The 19863-nt window shown below is 29.4% G+C and overlaps 1 protein-coding gene across 2 annotated transcripts in view; it reads right to left on the bottom strand.

Moving 5' to 3' along the window:
* Positions 1–19863, bottom strand: part of LOC109609482 (diacylglycerol kinase 1) — a 120058-nt gene that overhangs the window by 21198 nt on the left and 78997 nt on the right. For both annotated transcript variants that reach the window (XM_049970519.1, XM_020026145.2), the window contains exon 4: positions 5938–6127. In XM_049970519.1, the coding sequence (XP_049826476.1) occupies positions 5938–6127 (190 nt within the window). The remainder of the gene's footprint in view (positions 1–5937; positions 6128–19863) is intronic.

Below are 19863 nucleotides of genomic sequence, written 5' to 3' on the forward strand. Positions count from 1 at the left end.
CGAGGATGATTTCCAATTTTTACAGAAGAAATGCACTGGAAGAAGTGCCGAAAAGTGTTAGAAAAAGCAAGTCTAACAGAGACATGTACAGAAAATTAAAAGTACCATAAAACAAACACTAAAGGTATAGTAGAAAATTAGCAAAGAAGCCCTTCATTTCTTCAAAAAATAAAGCAGCACTTGGACACATGGGCAATGGAAAACAATTTTGTTTTCCGACAAAATTCCAATTATTCAAATTTGATAGCATTTCATGGGTGAGAAGACCAATTAATGAAAGGTATAATCTCAGGTACACTAGACTTACTGTGAAGCATGTTGGAGGCGTTATGGTTTGGGGATGTTTTTCTGCATTTGGCAAAGTTGGTTAAAATAGATGGGATAATTGATCGTTTTGTTTATTGTGACATTTTGGAGAATCATATGCTTTCATTTACCGAAGATAACATGAGTTTAAGAATGGTTGGCTTCTCAAAAAGTTTGTATAATGTCTTGGCCGACACAAAGCCTAGAAGACCTCAATTCAATTGAAAACTTTTCAGATGAAATTGATCCATGCCAAAAGACTGCCAAATTTGATTGAACTCAACGAAGAAGTTCAGAAATAGTGGAAAAAAAAAAATATCGAACGACTATATTGAAAAGATACTGAAATCAATGAAATAAAGGTGTTTAGAAGTTAGAAATAATGGCTATGCTAGTAGGAACGCTAAATGTACGTAAGGTTGTTTTATTTTTGACTTTACTGCATAAGTAACAATGAAATGGATATTTCAACGTTCACTTTTTTCACGACAAATAAAAATTTCTAAAGTTGCTCTACATATTATATATTAACAGTTCACATATTTTGTATTTCAATTTTTAAACAATTTATATATTTATATATTAACAGTTCACATATTTTGTATTTCAATTTTTAAACAATTTAATTACTTTAATAGTTTGGAAAAAGGATTATTTAGAAAATATTTTTTACAATTTGTAACGTAACAGTTGTCATCGCTGCGGACAAATTGTTCACAAAACGGAAAATAATTTGAAAAGAAATCGTCTGTTAAACGGTTGACGGACACAGTTATAATGCGACACGGATCGTTATCGCGTTAAAAATGCAGAATAACTAACAATAAAACATTCGCACTTAAAACCAGATGCGGCGAATTGTACGTTTCACAGGTTAACATGCTCATACATAGTAATGTGGAAATTTGCATGTTCGCAAAATGTTTTTCTCGTGCCGCGGCTACCTACGGTTTCGGCGAAAAGCTCATGCATATTGCAACGGCAAATCAACGTGAAATAATGGAAAAGTGCGCGACCAACTGGTGTCCGTTCTCCACCGTGGTCCGTCATCGTGTAGCAAATTAGCCGCCGCTTTTTTGCCGTTGTTTAAACGTTGTCGCATTCATTTTATTGAAATGATTCAACAATTATTTTTAATTGCTCCCCCGTCGGTTGTTAATAAACCATCGTCGCGTCGGTGCACATGCAGGACAAAGGCCGTCTGCAATTTTAAATCCCTTAATTTTTTATTTCAGAGTTGAGATAGAAGTATAATAGTCTATGGAACTCCACTGAATTGTCTCTGAATTTACAGTAGATTGGCTTTTTTCTAATAATATTTAATGAATATTTTTTGTATAATGATGATTTTTTGCATGAGTCAAGACGTGAGTAATTAATATTGTTAGTAACACTTTCCCTTCAAAAGACAAATGCTCATACAATCAATCACAATTAATCAATACAAAATATGCTTTTTACGCCGAAATAATTAATGGCTTACTATTGGAAATAATATCGTAATCCTGTCAAAGCCTATAAAATCTATAGTCAAATTAATCAGGCAATCAAATTGGAACGAAAGCAATTTATATAACGACTGCCTATCAAACATATCTGAATAATGGTGCCGGGCCTTAAACGATAATCAAAACAGGGTAATCATAGAAAAATGCAGAAATCTTCCGGAACGCGTTACATAAATAAGTCCGCGGGCAAAGAACTCGAAACCCAACAAAAGAGCTCCATTGAAATTAATCGCGGTGGCATTTTTCTTTTTCCCTAACGGTCAGATACATTTGTTCCGGCGAGATTTTTCCACAGTGCAATTTAAATATTGTACGGCTCGTTGCAGGTTTTCATTAGCCGCTAGATTTCCTCCTTCGAAATGAATGAATCCTGCGAACTACATATAAAAGTTGTACGGCCGAGAACTGTACGCGGTTTAACTGTCGGATCGTAAATTTCAAAGTGGATTTTTTTCGACCGCTCTCAATTTGATATCTGGTGTTTGGTGAGTTGCGGGGTCGCATCCTGGGTAATGTGAAGTCAGCGGCGCAACTTCGAGAATCCATTTTTTTTTAAATATTTTATAAACAAGTTTTTGTGCATCAATAAAAAAATCCTAGATACAATTCCGGGATGGTACTTAGAAAATAAAAACGACGAATTTCAATCAATATTTATTAAAAAAAAACAGTTTTTTAAATTTTTTATATTTAATTTTATTATTCGATTTGTTTACGTTCGAATTTAAAATAATGGTGAATGCGCTTATATATAAATGGCGATAAATAAAAATATAAACCGTATTCAGAAATTATTAATTTCAATATTGGTAAAGAGACAAATTATTTTCACTTTTACTCTAATTATTTAGTGAATTGAAAGTAATTTTTATTATGTTAAAAAGTAAAATAATGCTAATTAAAGAAATAAATAAAAGAAATTTAAATAAAACATTTAAATAATGTTATTAAAAATGGTGTTTAGAAAGTTTTACTTCTAATTTTAGTGAATTCCCAAATTAGTCCCATCTTTACTTAAAGTGATATTAAGTACTTCGAGGGTAAATTGAAACTAATTTTCGGCTACGTTGCAATTTAAAATAATGGTGAATGCGCCACAAATTGTGACGTGTGACAAAAATAATATAAATTAATCATAAAAATTAGTTTCATTTTGACTCAGACTTTTATTAATTACAATGAATTGAAAATAATTTTTTGATTGCATTAAAATTTAAAATAACGCCAAATGTGTCAGTAATTAAAGAGTTAAGCAAAAGTAGTAAAGTAGTAGTAAAAAATTGTATCATGTAATTAAAATCTATTTAGAAGCTTTTATTTGAAATTGTAGAGAATTCTCAAATTAATTTTTACTCAAAATATTATTGAATACTTTAAGAGTAAATTTAAACTAACTTTCGGAGGCTGCAATTTAAAATAATGGTGAATGCGCCTTTAATTATGGCTTCAAACTAATTCTAAATGGTGTTCAACAAATTTAATTTAAATATTTAGTCCAAATTATTTTCAGTTTTACTTAGATTTTCATTAATAACTTTTTTGAATTGAAAATAATTTTTTGGTCGCATTAAAATTTGAAATAATGCCTGATGTGTCAGTAATTAATGGGTTAAACGAAAGTAATTTAAAAAATTGTATCATGTGATTAAAATGGTATTTAGAAGCATTTATTTGAAATTGTAGAGCATTCTCAAATTTGTTTGTTCAGAATCTTATTAAGTACTTTGAGGGTAAATTTAAATTAAATTTTGGATGCTACAATTTAAAATAATGGTGGATGCGTATTTAATTATGGCTTTAAATTAAAGTATTCTAAATGGTGTTCAACAAAATTAATTTAAATATTAGTGAATGCCCAAATTATTTTTAGTTTTACTCAGATTGTCATCAATAACTTTTTTGAATTGAAAATAATTTTTCGGTTACATTAAAATTTGAATCAATGTCAGATGTGTCAGTAATTAAAGAGTTAAACAAAAGTAATTTAAAAAATTGTATCATATAATTAAAATGGTATTTAGAAGCTTTTATTTGATATTGTAGAGTATTCTTATATTATTTTCATTTTTACTCTAAATATTATTAAGTACTTTAAGGTAAATTTAAACTAATTTTTAGATGCTACAATTTAAAATAATGGTGAATGCGCTAACTGTGGCATTAAACTAAAATATTCAAATTTAATTTAAATATTAGCAAATGCCCGAATTATTTCCAGGTTTACTCAGATTTTCATTAATTACTTAATGAATTGAAAATAATTTTTTGGTTGCATTAAAATTTAAAATTCTGTCAGAAGTGTCAGTAATTAAAGAGTTAATCAAAAGTAATTTAAACAATTGTATCATGTAATTAAAATAGTATTTAGAAATATTTATTTAAAGTTGTAGGGAATTATTAAATTATTATCAATTTCACTCACAATATTATTAAATACTTTGAGGGTAAATTTAAATTAATTTTCGGATACTACAATTTAAAATAATGGTGAATGCGCATTTAATTATGGTTTTATACTAAAATATTCTTAATGTTGTTCAATAAATTTAATTTAAATATTAGTGAATGCCCACATTATTTTCAATTTTACAAATTTTTTTAATTACTTAATGAATTGAAAATAATTTTTTGGTTGTATTAAAATTTAAAATAATATCAGATATGTCAGTAATTAGAGAGTTGAAAAAAAACAAATTAAAACCTGTATTTAAAATGGTATTTATTTAGAAGCTTTTATTTGAAATTTTAGAGAATTCTCAAATTATTGTCACTTTTACTCAAAATATTATTAAATAATTTAAATTTAAACTAATTTTCTGATAGGTCACAATTTAAAATAACGGTGGATGCGCCTTTAATTATGACTTTAAACTAAAATGTTTTAATTGATGTTAAATAAATTTAATTTAAATTAAGAGTTAAACAAAAGTAATTTAAAAATTTATCTCACGTAATTAAAAATGATATATAGAAACTTTTATTTGAAAGTATAGAGAACTCACAAATTATTGTCACTAATTTTTCTTATTATTGATAGATATTCTGGATTTGATGTGTTGAACAAAAGTAATTAAAAATATTTAACTTGTATAATTAAAAATGATTTTGAAAGTTAATAAAAGTTTTAATTTAATCAAAATATAAAATTCTTTGTAAAACTAAAATGATCCTTGGAAAAGTTTGAATTTTTAATAATGTTTAGATAGTGCTGAGTAATTTGAGAAATAAAAAAAAACGTATTTAAATAGGTATCGTAAAACTAATTTAAAATCTAATTGTGTGTTTTTGAAACTTGAGTGGAAAAAGTGTTGAATGTTAATTAAAATCAAGTTAATTGGCTTTTATACAATCTTCGCATAAAAATTATATAAATAACCTGGAAGTTCTTTGTGTAAATATCAGCGGAACACTAATTAATGGCCCTAATAAAATTACGTAGTAGTTACCACGAACTGATAATGGGAGTAAATTTCCCCCGTTCCTATTTACGACCTCACGTGATACTTATCAACTATCAACGGCCAAGATTTACAAGCGGTTCCAAGCGCAAGATAAAATTACAAGACGAAATTAATCTGGCCAATAAATCTATAATGCACCCCTCTCAATCCGCCCCTCACATGTACAACGTTATTTTTATTTTTTGGCCGCAGCATCGGTCCCGTTCAATTTGAACTTCCTTACAAATTACGACGAAAACAACGTCGTACATATCGTATCGCGCAATTAATCAAACCGATAAATTCCGCTATGCTAATTAGGGACCCGATTTAATAATGGGCTGTCGCTTGAAATTCGCTCGTTTAAAACGCCATCCGATCCGTGTCGACGATATTAATGTCCACATAAAATGCGACGGACAAAATAAGATTTTTCACGTCCCGCGAATAAATTAATTCATAACCAGTTCGTGGTCTCGTGCTGTTGGAGATCAAAAAGCAAAAAAGAAAAAAAATAAAGTACCCCAAGGTAATTTTCAATTAAACCACATGCACTTCCTAAAGCTTTGAGAGAGGCAGCGGCGCAATTATCGGCGAAAAAACCGTGACGTTCTGGAGTAATTCGGTACAGTGGCGCACAGGTAGGTGGACGAATGGCTGGGAGGAAGGAGAGGGCTAATTACCCTTATTATGCGACGTAATGGGTGCACAGGCGGTGTTCGAGCTGAGCACCGTCATTTCCTTGAAGGTCTTCCCCTCGACTGTGACGCCCTTCCGCACGAACGACAGGAACAGATGCCGGCACAGCTCCTCCGGCGTCCTGACCTCCAGGAACGTGTCCAGGAACGTGGAGAAGCCTTCGTAGTCGATGTCCTGCATCAGAAATTGACGGTTTTAATCTTTTATGATTTTACTGGTTGATTATCTTGATTGTACAGTTTTATTTATGATATCTGGCGAGTAAGAATCTCGGAATCCATAAATCTTTTTTTTTTAAGATACATTAAACTATGCGGAATCGATAAATAAAATTATAAGTTTCAGATAATTAAAATTATCAGTTACAATGATTTAACGACTTGAATATCTTGATTGAACAGTTTTATTTATGACTTCTAACACGTATTGCAAATGAAAATCCGATAAAAAACTTAAATTACTAATTTATTTATTGATCGTCGATTATAATCTTTTATGATTTCCGGACTGTACACTTTATATTTATGTGTTTAACACATAATTTTTTAGTAAGCGTCTCAGAAATTGACGATCTGTTTTAGAAATACATTTAAAAGATGCAGATATATTAGAAATTTTAAATTACTCATTATTTAATAATTGATAATAATCTTTTATTATTTTATGACATCATTATTTTGACGGTACAGTTTTATTCATGACTTTTAGAAAATGTGTTTTGAGTAAGCATCTCAGAAATGATCAGAAATGCTTTTAAAACAATCAGATAAAAAAAAATATATATTTTGGATCACTAAAATTGATGATCATAAGAATTTGTAATTATATGATTTGACTATGCAATTTTATTTATGATCTTAACACATTTTTGAGTAAGTATCTCGGAAATAGTCAATTTTTTTTTGAAATATACTTTTAATGTACATATTTATCAAAAATCTCTTTAAATTTTAAATTAACATCATTTAATTATCAACAATAATCTTTTATGACTTATGACTCCTTATCTTGATTGTATACTATTATTTACTACTTTTGGAAAGTGTATTTTGGTGAGTATCTTAGACAATTAAAACAATCATATTTAATAAAATAATTAAATTTTACATGAGTAAAATTCACTATCATAATTTTTTTGATCATAAATCTTTATTATCTTGACTGAACACTTTGATTTATGACTTATCGCATAATATTTAAGTAGGTATATTAGAAAAAAAGAGCATATTTTGGAAATACTTTTAAAATATGCAGATATATTAAAAATTTTAAATTATTGATAACTTAATAGTCTTAAAGTCTTTTAGAAAGTGTGATTTGAGTAAGTATCTAAGAAATTAAAAATGATTTTAAAATAATGAGATTTCAGAAAAATTTTATATTTTAGGTCACTAAAATAAAGGATCATAAGAACTTGTAATTTTATGATTTGTCTCTACAATTTTATGATTTGTCTCTATGAATTTAACACATTTTTGAGTAAGCATTTCAGAAATTGACGATTTTTGTTTGGAAATACCTTTAAAGTGCTGATTTATTATAAATTTTAAATTACTGATCATTTAATTATTGGCAATAATGATTTATGACTTCCTTATCTTGATTGACATCTTAGAAACTATTAGAAATTATTATAAATTTAATAGATTTAATAAAAAATGAAATTTTACATCAGTATAATTGACTATCATAATTTTTTTTACCTTAAATTTTTATTATCTTCACTGTACACTTTGATTTTATGACTTTATCGCATAATATTTGAGTAAGTATCTTAGAAAAAAGAGGATATTTTGGAGAAACTTTTATAACACGTAGATAAGTCAAAAATTTTAAATTCCAGATAATAATTTAAATTTAAATAAATAATTTTTTAATTTTACGAGTTGGTTATTTTGACGGTACAGTTTTACATACGATTTTAAAAATGTGGTTTGTGATCAAATGTCTCAAAAGTTAATAACTGATTTAAAATAAAAGAAACATTCTTTATTCTTTACTGTTAAAAATAATTTTTGAAAAAGTCTTACAAATAATGATGAATGAGAATAATAAATAATTAAAACAAATGTTCAATTCAAAATTAAAATTAAATAATGATAATACAATCAGGAAACCTTAATTTAGTAATTGAGGTCTCAGTATGAGTAAATTTTAAATACTTTAAATAATGGTGGATTCGCCATTCATTTTCAATATTTTCTTCCAAATTTAAAACTGTTTCAGTTTAATTAAATTTTGAGAAACTTTAATTAATGACGGAACACCTTTAACAACAAATTAATTTTACTTCATTAATTTTAAAAATGGCGACAACAATTTATTGAACATTTCTGTAATTTATTAATTCAATTTATAATAACTACATCTGTAAATATAAAGTTTAAGTAAAAAAGCTAAGCAAACCAATTAGCGTGATTATTAAGCACGTCCCACGTACAATTAATAAGCCCCACCTCTATTTGCCATGTAACTAATTACACAATACATAAACCCAAACAAAACACATAAACACTTTACATAATGCCGAAATGTATGTGTGTATATGAAACTGGGAAACAAACTGGGAAAGCAACAGCGGAAACGAAAACGGGTAACCCGAAACCCCGAAACATTGGATATTCGAAATCAATTAACAGAAGTTATTTTCGTGCCATTAGACAACGGGGCAACAACAATTGAATCGAGGAAGTAATTAAACACTTTATATTTACAGATGAACGGATCAGTGATGGGTCCCCGTTCGGGCTTTAAACAAGGCGAATAAATGAAGTCATTTGTGCGTGCGGCCGTGCCGTTTTGTACGCCGACCGCCGCCCCCGACGCCGCCGACGCCGATGCGCGACCGTCGTTGGGCCGCGAATTTATGAGTGTGTGCGTTTCAAAAGTGGGATTTTTATTAGCGCCGATAAGAACTTAAATCATACGGGCACGTATGAATTTATTCGGTCGGTTTTGTATGCGAGGCTCAAGCGGCTGTACACGTTTAATTTAATTTGAATGGAGCTTTTTTTTTAGTTCTCATTAAATAAATTAATGCGGTTTATCTCGTGCACTGCGTTTGAAAACTGGAGTTGTTTCGCAATAATTTCAGTCGTGTTTTCATGGAAATTCTTCAAACTCTTGTTGGTTGCACGACTCAATTATGAATATTTTATTTGCAAACATAATTCTTAATAATTATCAATGATTCATCATATATGAATATATTTGTGAAACTCTTAACTTTTATAACTTATATATAGCTATATAAAAATTAACATTCACTATTCTATAATTCGTTTGTTAATTAGATAATTGTTTTTAATGATACTAAGTGTTACACATAAAATAAATTGAAGTACAATGTTTCAATAAATAATTAATGTTACACTTGTCACAAGTCATGTAAAAATCTTACAAAAGTGTGACGCAAAATGCTCTATTTGTCTGTCTGTTATTTAAAATATTGGTGAATGCGCTTGTTGTGGGCCATTAAAAATGTACCGCAAGTAAGGGTGTCATCCCCCAATATTTTCAAATGATACCACATTAAAAAGAGCTTTTAATTCCCTATACACTGGTGTTTAATTTTTAAAAATCGATTCACTCGTTTACAAAATTTGCTTTGAAATACCAACAACACGTGTGATAAAAACTTCAAAAAACAATGGTTTTTCGAGTGCATTTCGGACGAGTGTACTTTCTTCCCGAGTGGTTTAATGAGTCGCCACAATTGTCGTTATTGGGCTGATCACAATTCAAGGATTCTCTGCGAGACACACACAACATTCGGAGGGAGCTGGTATTTATGGAAATTCCTGGTCCTCTTTGCCTTCCAAGAAATTTAACAGACGATAGGTACCTGGATTTATTACAGAATGCCATCGACCCAACTCTAACACATATCATAGAGAAGGACCCTGAATACAATGAACACGAACTGATTTTCAGGAAAACGGAGCTCCGCATTCCTCGCAAAATGTGTGCAGTTATTTAAATGATACGTTTTCGGGACGCAGGACAGGACAAAGGAGTGCAATTTAGTGCCCCCCTCGGCCATCCGACTTAAAGTTTTTTAGTTTTTTTTATGTGGGAGTACATAAAATACAGCATTCAACCAAACAGATATTTAAGTAGACTTAACCGAAGAATTTTCGTATAAATTTGTAATAATGGTGGAATCGCCAATATTTTTTTTACCTTACTCTTCAAAGTGATATTGACACTTTGGTGTCTCCAGCTAAAAAAATGCCTTATTGTAAGTTACATCAAACGTAAATTGCCAGTCAATTTTTCAAGCAACATAATAGAATGGCTGCAAAGATCTGGGCATTCTAAAGACAACGAATTATCTTTTAAGTCGCAAATATTGGAAGTTTCTACACAAGGTTTCAAGATCTTGAGATTTGTCTTACGAAACTGTAAATCGTTAAATCTCAAATTGCCTGTAATGCAACAGTCTGCACTAGTACGAAGCAAATTGGAGTATTGAAGTATTGTCTTGAATTCCATTTACACTTGCCATCAAATTAGCCCGGAATCTATTCAACGAGGATACCTTAAGTTAAGCTTTCATAAGAACAATGTGTATCCTGCTCGTAATACCGTTCACAATTTACTGCTGCAAGAACATGGACTCACTGTTAGTAAGAAGAGAAAAAACGTCAGCAAAGTTTTTGTCAGCAATGTATTACATGGCAAATTTGATTGTACTTATATACTAACCTATCATTGGATTTAACGTCTCAAGTCTTAATTCACGAAGCACCGTTTCTGTCACCTTACCAAGACATAAAACCAATGTTCTACTAAAAAGCCCAGTTTTCCAAATGTGCAGGAATGCTAACAAACAGTGCTAACAATGGAAAAAAGATATGAATTGAATATGATACTAGCAATAATACTTTTTATTCAAAAAGAAAGCACATAATCAAACGAAAGCAAAGTTAAACGGAGACTCTGCACATCCACTGTCAACCATAAAATAGGATAGCCGAATTCCAACGTCGTCGTAAAATCATGTTTGATGAAGATCGTTCAGATCATGAGGTTACTGTAGGCATCTCAAGTGAAGGGGTGACATTTAACAACTCATTTGGATACGAAAATCGCCTGATTTAACTTTCAGAGATAATCTAATAAAATATTAACTTTAATATACTTGTTGTATTTTTTAATCTGAAGAAATTCTTTTATAATAAAGCATACCTGAATTAGGCACCGGAAAAAATTTTTTTTTAAATTCTTGTTCTACATTTATGTAACTTGTGGATTCTAGAAACTGAAGAAGAATTCAACCTCAGCTTTGACCTCCCTTTCACAATTTAACCGTTTATTAAGTAAAAAACTGAAGAAAAATTAATAATAGTGACATGGGAAAATGTTTAGACTGAATAGTGGATGAGGTAAATACCTTACTTAACATTCTGAAGCTTATTTTGTATCTCTAATTGTCATGTCATGTCATGAAAAACACCTTTTCAACTGTCTATTGAAGGATACAATTAACATTGATCCTTGTTGGTCAATATCTAAAATTCTACAAGCAGTCAACTACAGAGTCTTCAAAATCTTACTGTGAAGTAATAACGATTGGTTCAAGCTAATTTTCTAGCTTCAATTTATTGTCCAGACTGGTGACAATTATCATAATCAACCCATTTTTAGTCGCATGTAATAATACGATCAACAAAAGGCTCATTTGCGTTGCGTGCAAAGAGGCAATTTGCAATCGTCAAATTGCCTAACCATGTTAACCTCACTTAATTTATGTGGAATCCATTTGTCTAATTTTTTGGTGAAATGCCTCTCTAATGTTTCATTCATCGCAATTTAATGACTGAATTTCTTCATTTTTACAGGTTTCAGGACGACCTTGACGTAGTTCATCTTTAGAGTTATCGTTGACAATTTATACTGACCAAACCTTTTTAAACCAAAACATGTTTTAACATAGAAATATAGGAAAAGAATAATTAGCATGATTTAAAAAGCATAAAAAACGTTCAGACTTTAAAACAAAAATTAAAATATGCTATAAAAATAATAATTATGCAAATAAATCACGAACAAAAATGTAAATTATTTCGTCCGATACCTAATATTAGCAAAAACGATAAAAATAAAATTTTTTAAATCTTCAAACGATTTTTATTAAAACTATACAACAAAGAAACTACAAACAACTAACAGTCCTCGCATCAAAGGATTTTTATTTAAAAATAACAACAATAAAAAATTAATGTGTTATTTTAATGAAGATTTATAAAAGGTAATTTAAGCCCATAATTGTGATAACAGCCGAGGAGCCTGTAAATAATCCAAGCGTCTTTGTAAATTATCCGAAGTGTTCAACGATATTAAGATCAAAAGATAAAAGTGGCGCGGATAAATTTGTGTGTCATATTAAAATTCCGCAGCGGATTATAAGATCATCAGCTTGATGGGATGACGATAACATCGTCCGGGAGTTTGCCAAGCGAAATTTGTTATTGACACAGGTTCGGCCTTAATAAAATAATAGAATGTAATGGCCGACCTTGGTTGTTTGGAAATGATTAATAATAAACAAGGGCGGTCCCCCGGAACACGTACAACGCCGAAACAAGTTCAAACATCGGGTCCCGTTTTCTAAATAACGTGCGCCAGCCAAAATTCCACGAACAAAGGTGCCGTCTTGGGAGAACCCCGGGGCGGGGGGTGGATATATGGTGCGTTATAACACAAGAGTTTGAAGAGGGCGCACCTCGTCCCCGAGGACGGTACGCCGTCCGGATAACGGGACGGTTCCGCGGACCCCTTAAAACACGGACGTGAGACTTAATTCGTTATTATATAGTTGGGTAATGGTTCGGCCGTGCGGTCCGTTATCGATTAACCTGCTGCCCGGATTTCGGGCCCCCCCTGGACCCCCCTTTTCCCAAGTCCTGATTTTACGCCCCCCCGACTTCATAACACCTTGTGCATAATTAATTTTCGACTCTGCCGTGTTATTATTAGGGTGCAGGGGGACACTGTGTTTACGGTTCTAATTCGTTAATACTCCAAACTTTATAATTCGGCCGACGACTTTTCAATGGAATCGGTCCGTTCCGAGTTTTCATTCATAAATTGTCGCTGGACGTTTTAAGTGCCCTTTAATATTTAATGGTAGTTTCACTGTTGCACGGATGACAAATATTACGAGCGTTTAGTTTTAGTATTTTGAAGAGTTTTACTTCTTATTTTCGAATAAAATCAAATAAATCAATAAAAGTTGTGGTTTTAGATGTTTTCGTAAATTTTAGACTTAATAACAAATATATATATATATATATATATATATATATATATATATATATATATATATATATATATATATATATATTTGAAAGCGTAGAATATATACAAAAACATGATGATTCATATATAATTTTTATAATCACAACGATATTATCACTTCTTCTTCTATTAAATAAATAATAACTAATTTTTTATGTTTATAATAAATAAAAATAAAAAAAGAATAATTTGAAAATTTATAAAATTGCGGAATTTAAATTATCAAATGATCATTTTGGAAATCTTAAATCACTTGTCTTTGAGTGAAACAAATTAAATAAATAATGATATTTTGGGAACATTCTGATATGTCAAAAATTAGAAAATTTAAAACTCCACTGACAATTTTAAAATTGTTAAACCTTTCAGCTTGAAATTATTTTAAAAATCCTGTTTAAAAAGATTAATTTATAAAAAGAAAGTTAAAATTCATAAATATTTAAAAAGGATGAAAATAAAGAAAAATTGCAGTTTTATTATCCTCAAAATAATTTGAAAATTTATAAAATTACAGAATTTAAAGTATCAGATGATCATTTTAGGAATCTTAAATCTCTTATTCTTGTCTGAAACAAATTAAATAATTAAGAAGTCTAGTATTTAATATTTTGGGAACACTGATACGTCTAAAATTATGAAATTTAAAACTCTAATATTCATAATATTTTAAAAAAATTTAAAATTGTAGAATTTAAACTATAAAATGATAATTTTGGAAATTATTTATTTATTTGGTATTTAACGTTTTGGGAAGAATCTAAAATTTTGAAACTTAAAACACGAATGATAATTTTAAAATGAATAAAAAAATTCAGTTTTAAATTATTTAAAAAATCCTCTATAAAAAATTAAATTTATTGACACAAGAAGAAAAAACAAGAATAATTAAAATTATGAAAAAATCTAAAATTGTAGAATTTAAATTATATAATGATAATTTTGAATTTTGAATAAATAAATACTTTATTCTTATCACTTACTCTTCCCTGTGAGTCCAAGAATTGAAATTCAGAAAAATCTGAAAACTTTTAATTTTTTTAATTTGGGATTATTTCGAAAATTGCTTAAAAAAATAAAAACATGTATTAACAAATTTGACAAAAACACAAGTATTGTAGAAATAATAAAAACAATTTTGATATTTGGATTTTGTCTTCTATCTATAAATTTATTGATTCTTAAACTTATGAATGAACTGGATTTTCCAATTAATTAGGGATTGTGTACAAAATGTCGACAAAATGTAAATACTCAAAAAATAGTTCCGATATTTGGAATTTATCTTTTATCTATAAATGCAACAAGCTGATTAATTTTTGTTAAGTTATGAATGAAATAAAATTTCATTCCAATTAATTAGGGATTATACATAAAATGTTAACAAAAAGTAAATAGTGCAAAAGTTATTTGATTTTTGAAGCAGCTTTAAACTTTATAATTCGACCGGCGGGACTTTTCAATTGGATCCATTCATTTAGATTTTCCATTCATAAATTGTCGCTGAACGTTATAAGTGCCGCTTAATATTTGATGCCATGTTAGTTTCACCAGTGCACTTCGTATTATTTATTATTCACTCCTTTCCGTAGTGCTTAAACATACTCGAAATGTTTGTGTTTTTCAGGAATTCATAATGACACGAAATTCTATATTAGGCATGTTATTTTCCACGATTCTGACATTAACGAACGTGTGTTTCATCCAATTTATCGAGTGGTGTGATATTTCTCGGTATAAGTGTATTAGGACATAATCTGCGATTGTTAATGCAATCTCCGTTCGCTGCGAATTCTCACATTTCAGTCGGAACAACTGGATGAGACTCGTGTCGTTTTTTCCGTTTCGTCTAATAATAGAAAGACAATCCGCCCGATGGCCACCAGATAGTATTCAGTTTATATTTACATTGTGAATGCATGTCGGACATATTGACAGTTTATTTGCTTTGAAAGAAAATAACACTTTCTCGCATTCCCCCACTTTTCTTCTAACATTGTTAAAATCTATTTTTGGGCACGTTCTCGCCACGCAGTGTCGTTTCACTTAAAATTATTTTCGTTTAAGATGAATCTGACGTTTCGTGTTTATCAATTTTATGGGGGAGGCATTCATCAGTTGCGTTCCAGTTGGAAGGAAATTTACAGTCAATTTACTTTAGTTCCGTTGTCAATGCATCTTTAATAATGTTGATGTGAGGATTATCGGGAAGAAGAAGTTCACACACACAACAGGTGCCTAAAACGAGTGCGAATACTAAAAAACGAATTATATATTTTAATAAGGGTAAATGTTTACGTAAAAATCCAGATTTAATAAAATATTAAACAAAGGAAAAATTAATTTAAGCTTTTAACCCTTAACTTTAAAGTAACATGACTAAAATGAATAATAGGTAAAAGGATAAATATCTGGACTATATGGTACATTATATACAAGAAGAGCCATAAGCTCATGGCTCCAACTGTTGCTTTTGGAGGTGGGATACTCTAACGAAAGCACCAGTCATAAAATTTGGAGGACCTTGCTAATACTTTTGGAGAAGACTGACGAGCTGTGAATCAAAAATTTATTCGTTCATTAGTTTATTCGTTTTGAGTATACCAAGAAGGGTAGAGGCTTTTTATCAAGTGCTGGTTTTGAAAAATATAGGGGTTAATTCTAATTATTTTTATTTTAATTAATTTTATTTTATTAATTTCTTAAGGAATATGGAGATATTAGTATTACTGGTTTAAAAGTTCTGTCGTTAGTCCAATTTGTACAGGAAATTACATTGTATATTAAAACTTACTTTAATAATATATGTTTTGTAATATTGGCAGTTGATTTTTGAAATAATTTAAATTACCGACAGCGTATTTTGCCTTACTTTTGATATGCCCTATATAGTAGAGATTGGAAACCGAAGGCTCTTGAATATATTATCCAATTTTGAGACAATAATGTCGACAATTTTAATTAAAGAATTTTCATTAAGAAAATTAATTATAAAATTCCTCCTTATGCTGTTACCCTTCAATTTGGGTTTATTTGAAAAGTCTCCTATAAAAATAAATATTTATACTAGCGAAATCCTTTTCGAACAAGTTCAGGTTGTTAACGAAACGAAAGAGGTAAAAGGAAAAACGAATAAATTTCATTTTATTTGTTTACCTAATTAAAACGGCGGCAAATTTTTGTTACGGGACTTCAATAAAATATAAACTGAACTTGATCAAATATTTACAGAAACAATTTTACTTGTATTTCTGTTTTTTTGTTTGTCTGTTTAATCACAATTTGTGTAATAATTAAAAGGTGTTTCAAACTTTTACTGCCACTAAAACAATTATCAAACTAAATGAAATTAAATTCAGTTTTAATGAAAGTTTGAATAAAATAGTGTTTTAGCATGGCGGAATTCTGAAATTACTAGATACCATTATTACAAATTCTCTTTGTTGATGTTTTGAACAGAACGGAATATTTTGTTGCAACTATAAAAGTAAATATTTCCGGAGTAGCATTCCAATCTTATAGATTCTCTTCTTATTTATAATATTATAATTTCCACTTCCGTCAGTTTTAAAATTAATTGCAAAATGCGCAAATATTTTAAATATTTTCATTACTATCACTTACAAAAGGAATTTTACTGTTTACTGCTATAATTAAAATATATTAATTAAATTACTGGTACTGAAACAAACATAAAATTGTAGAATTGTGAAAGGAAAAATGAGTTTAATTTATTTCTGATGTTTTAAATTATTGAATAAATACTAACTTAATTTTCTAGTTTTAAATTTAAGTTAATTTTTTATTAACGATTTATTATTTAAATTCCACAGTTTTAAAAATCTGTCAGGTTAAAATAAAATTAATACATCAATACATCAATATTGTTTTAATTAAAAATAGAAACTAACTCCTACAAATATCAACTAATTATTTTAATGTTCTTTGTATATTTATCTAATTCGTATAAATATTTATGTTTATAGATGATTTTTAAAATAATCTAAACTTGATCTAAAAATTACAAAATATAGATATTTGCGAAAACAATCATTTTTATTTGTTTAATATGTTTCAATTGAATATAAAATTATTCCAAATGTTCGAAACGTTTATTTTTCTACTTTTTGGAACAATATTACATTTTGCTGAAATTATTACATAGTTTATGAAAACAAGAGTGTTCAGTAAATTTAATTTATTTTTTAGTGGATTAACTCCGATTACCCACAGAGATTTATTTAATGTGTTAAATTTATGATTTATAATCGAAATTAATATTTAAGTATCTAGTAAATATCATCCATTAACACGTTTTAAATATTTATAAATTGGATTTACATGATGTTATACGTGTTTTTAATTAAAATATTTAATGCGACATTATTGTTATGGGTTAATCCGAATGAAAACACTGAAATACCAAATGGAAAAAAATATTTTAAAATGTTTTCAGGTACATCAATAATTCTTTTTTAATTATAGACAAACAATTGTAATATTTTCTGAATATATTTTATGGAAAACTTAATTCAATATTAAATTAATTATAGAATTAATTGAATTAAATGAGACATTTCATTTTAATAGTTTTAAATTCTACAGTGTTAAGATTGTAAAAAAATTAATAAACACGATTTTTATATTCATTTAATTAAAAATAGAAACATCTCTTTCAAATATTAAAACTAATTATTTTAATGCTCTCAACACATTTATCTAATGTCTATAAATATTTATGTTTACGGTCGATTTTAAAAATAATCAGAATCTGATTTAAAAATTACATAATGTAGTTATCAGAGACCTTAATTTACATTTGTTTAATATGCTCCAATTGAATATAAAATTGTTCCAAATGTCTGAAATGTTTATTTTTCCACTTTTTAGTTACATTTTACTGAAATTATTTTGTACTTTGTGAAAACAAGAGTGTTAGTAAATTTAATCAATTTTTCAGTGGATTAACTCCAATTACCCATACAAATTTATTTTATGTGTTAAATTTATGATTTATAATAGAAATTAAAATTTAACTGTGCAGTAAATATCATTCATAATCACACTCTAAATATTTATAAATTGAATTTACATGATATTACTGTTAATATGCATTATTGGTTAAAATATTTATTTCAATGTGTTTTCAGGTACATCAACAATTTTTTGAAATGCATCAATGTTTATTATTCGTAGTCAAACAATTATGATATTTGAGCATAAAACATGATTGTTTGCACTTGTTAACGATAGTCCCAATTAAGCAAATGCATAATTTTATTAAATAAATTTGCCGAAGTTTTACAACAAATGGATAATAACTTGTGTATATTTACAAAAGAGATTTTATTCATGACGTTTTGAACGTCAGTCCGCAGGCCAGCCGGCAATGAATATGAAATTAAGAATAAATTAACATGTTTATTAGAACTTTATAAGGGAGCTTTTCTAACAAGTTTAAACTTTTCCGCATACTAGTTAATCCCGCTTTTGTAAGTTTCCAAAGTTGACATACACAGTTTAATATTCAAAATCATTTAATGCTATCCAGGAAACTGAACTCCCCAATTTACTACTACCGAAACTTCCCCCGAAAGAACTTCCATTCAAACTTAATTAAATTTATGTTCATAAATTATAACGAATGAATTTATTCATAATAATGGTACACCGTTTAATGTTCCCGTCGCTCTTTTGATCTGTTTAACAGAGCGTTACCCTTTAATACAATAGCTTCAAGACATTCAAAATCAGCAGATGCCAATAGGGTTGGCTGGAATGCTACAAGGGGTGGGGGGGCGACGCAACAAGTTGATTTATCCCGGGGAACATCACAAACAGTTATTAGCAGAGCTGCGGAATCGCTACAGGGAAATTATTTGATGTGTTCCTCGCCCCCAAACGTGCGGATTTAAATCAAAGGCCCTACGACTTCTTGTACGACAATTACATTAGGGACTGCAAAAAGAAAAAAAAAAAAAAAAAAAAAGAGACGAGCCCGAACACGTTTATTATCCCGATTAAAATGGCGTGCCCCGGCCACGTAGATAATCGTGACGTGCAACCAATAAGGTGTGACGTCAATAGTGACAGAAATAGAAAAACTGTTTCGGAGGCAAGGGAAATAATCCGAATTAACATCGCGTCTGCACACATGGAAGATGGTGTTAGGAAAGATTATGTTTTTGTTTATCGGCTCCATTAATTTATGAATCGGCTTTACGGGTGAAACATCAAACCCGACTCTAAAATCGTATACTTGACCTCGTTCCGTCGTTGCTAAACCGGCGTATATTTAAAACGATTACGGATATGTACGTGAGGCTCGAGACGGTTTCGCGTATTCACCGCGTGCTGGGCCGTATGGAAATGCGAACTACATCTGGACCATGCGGATTAACCGGATCCCCCGGAAGTGAACGGCGTGCATTTCCACCGACTTACTCCCATTTCGACCCTCGTCAACTGGACGCTGCAACAGTGTTCTTTCGAACTGACAATTTTCATTTGCCTTCGCTTCAGTTTTAATACGGGATTCAATTAGTTTGTCTGTAATTTGTTTTGTTTCTTTTAAATTAGATTTTCGGGGTTTTTATTGTTGCTGGTCTTTA

This window comes from Aethina tumida, chromosome 1, assembly GCF_024364675.1.
Source record: "Aethina tumida isolate Nest 87 chromosome 1, icAetTumi1.1, whole genome shotgun sequence".
NCBI classification, from domain to species: domain Eukaryota; kingdom Metazoa; phylum Arthropoda; class Insecta; order Coleoptera; family Nitidulidae; genus Aethina; species Aethina tumida.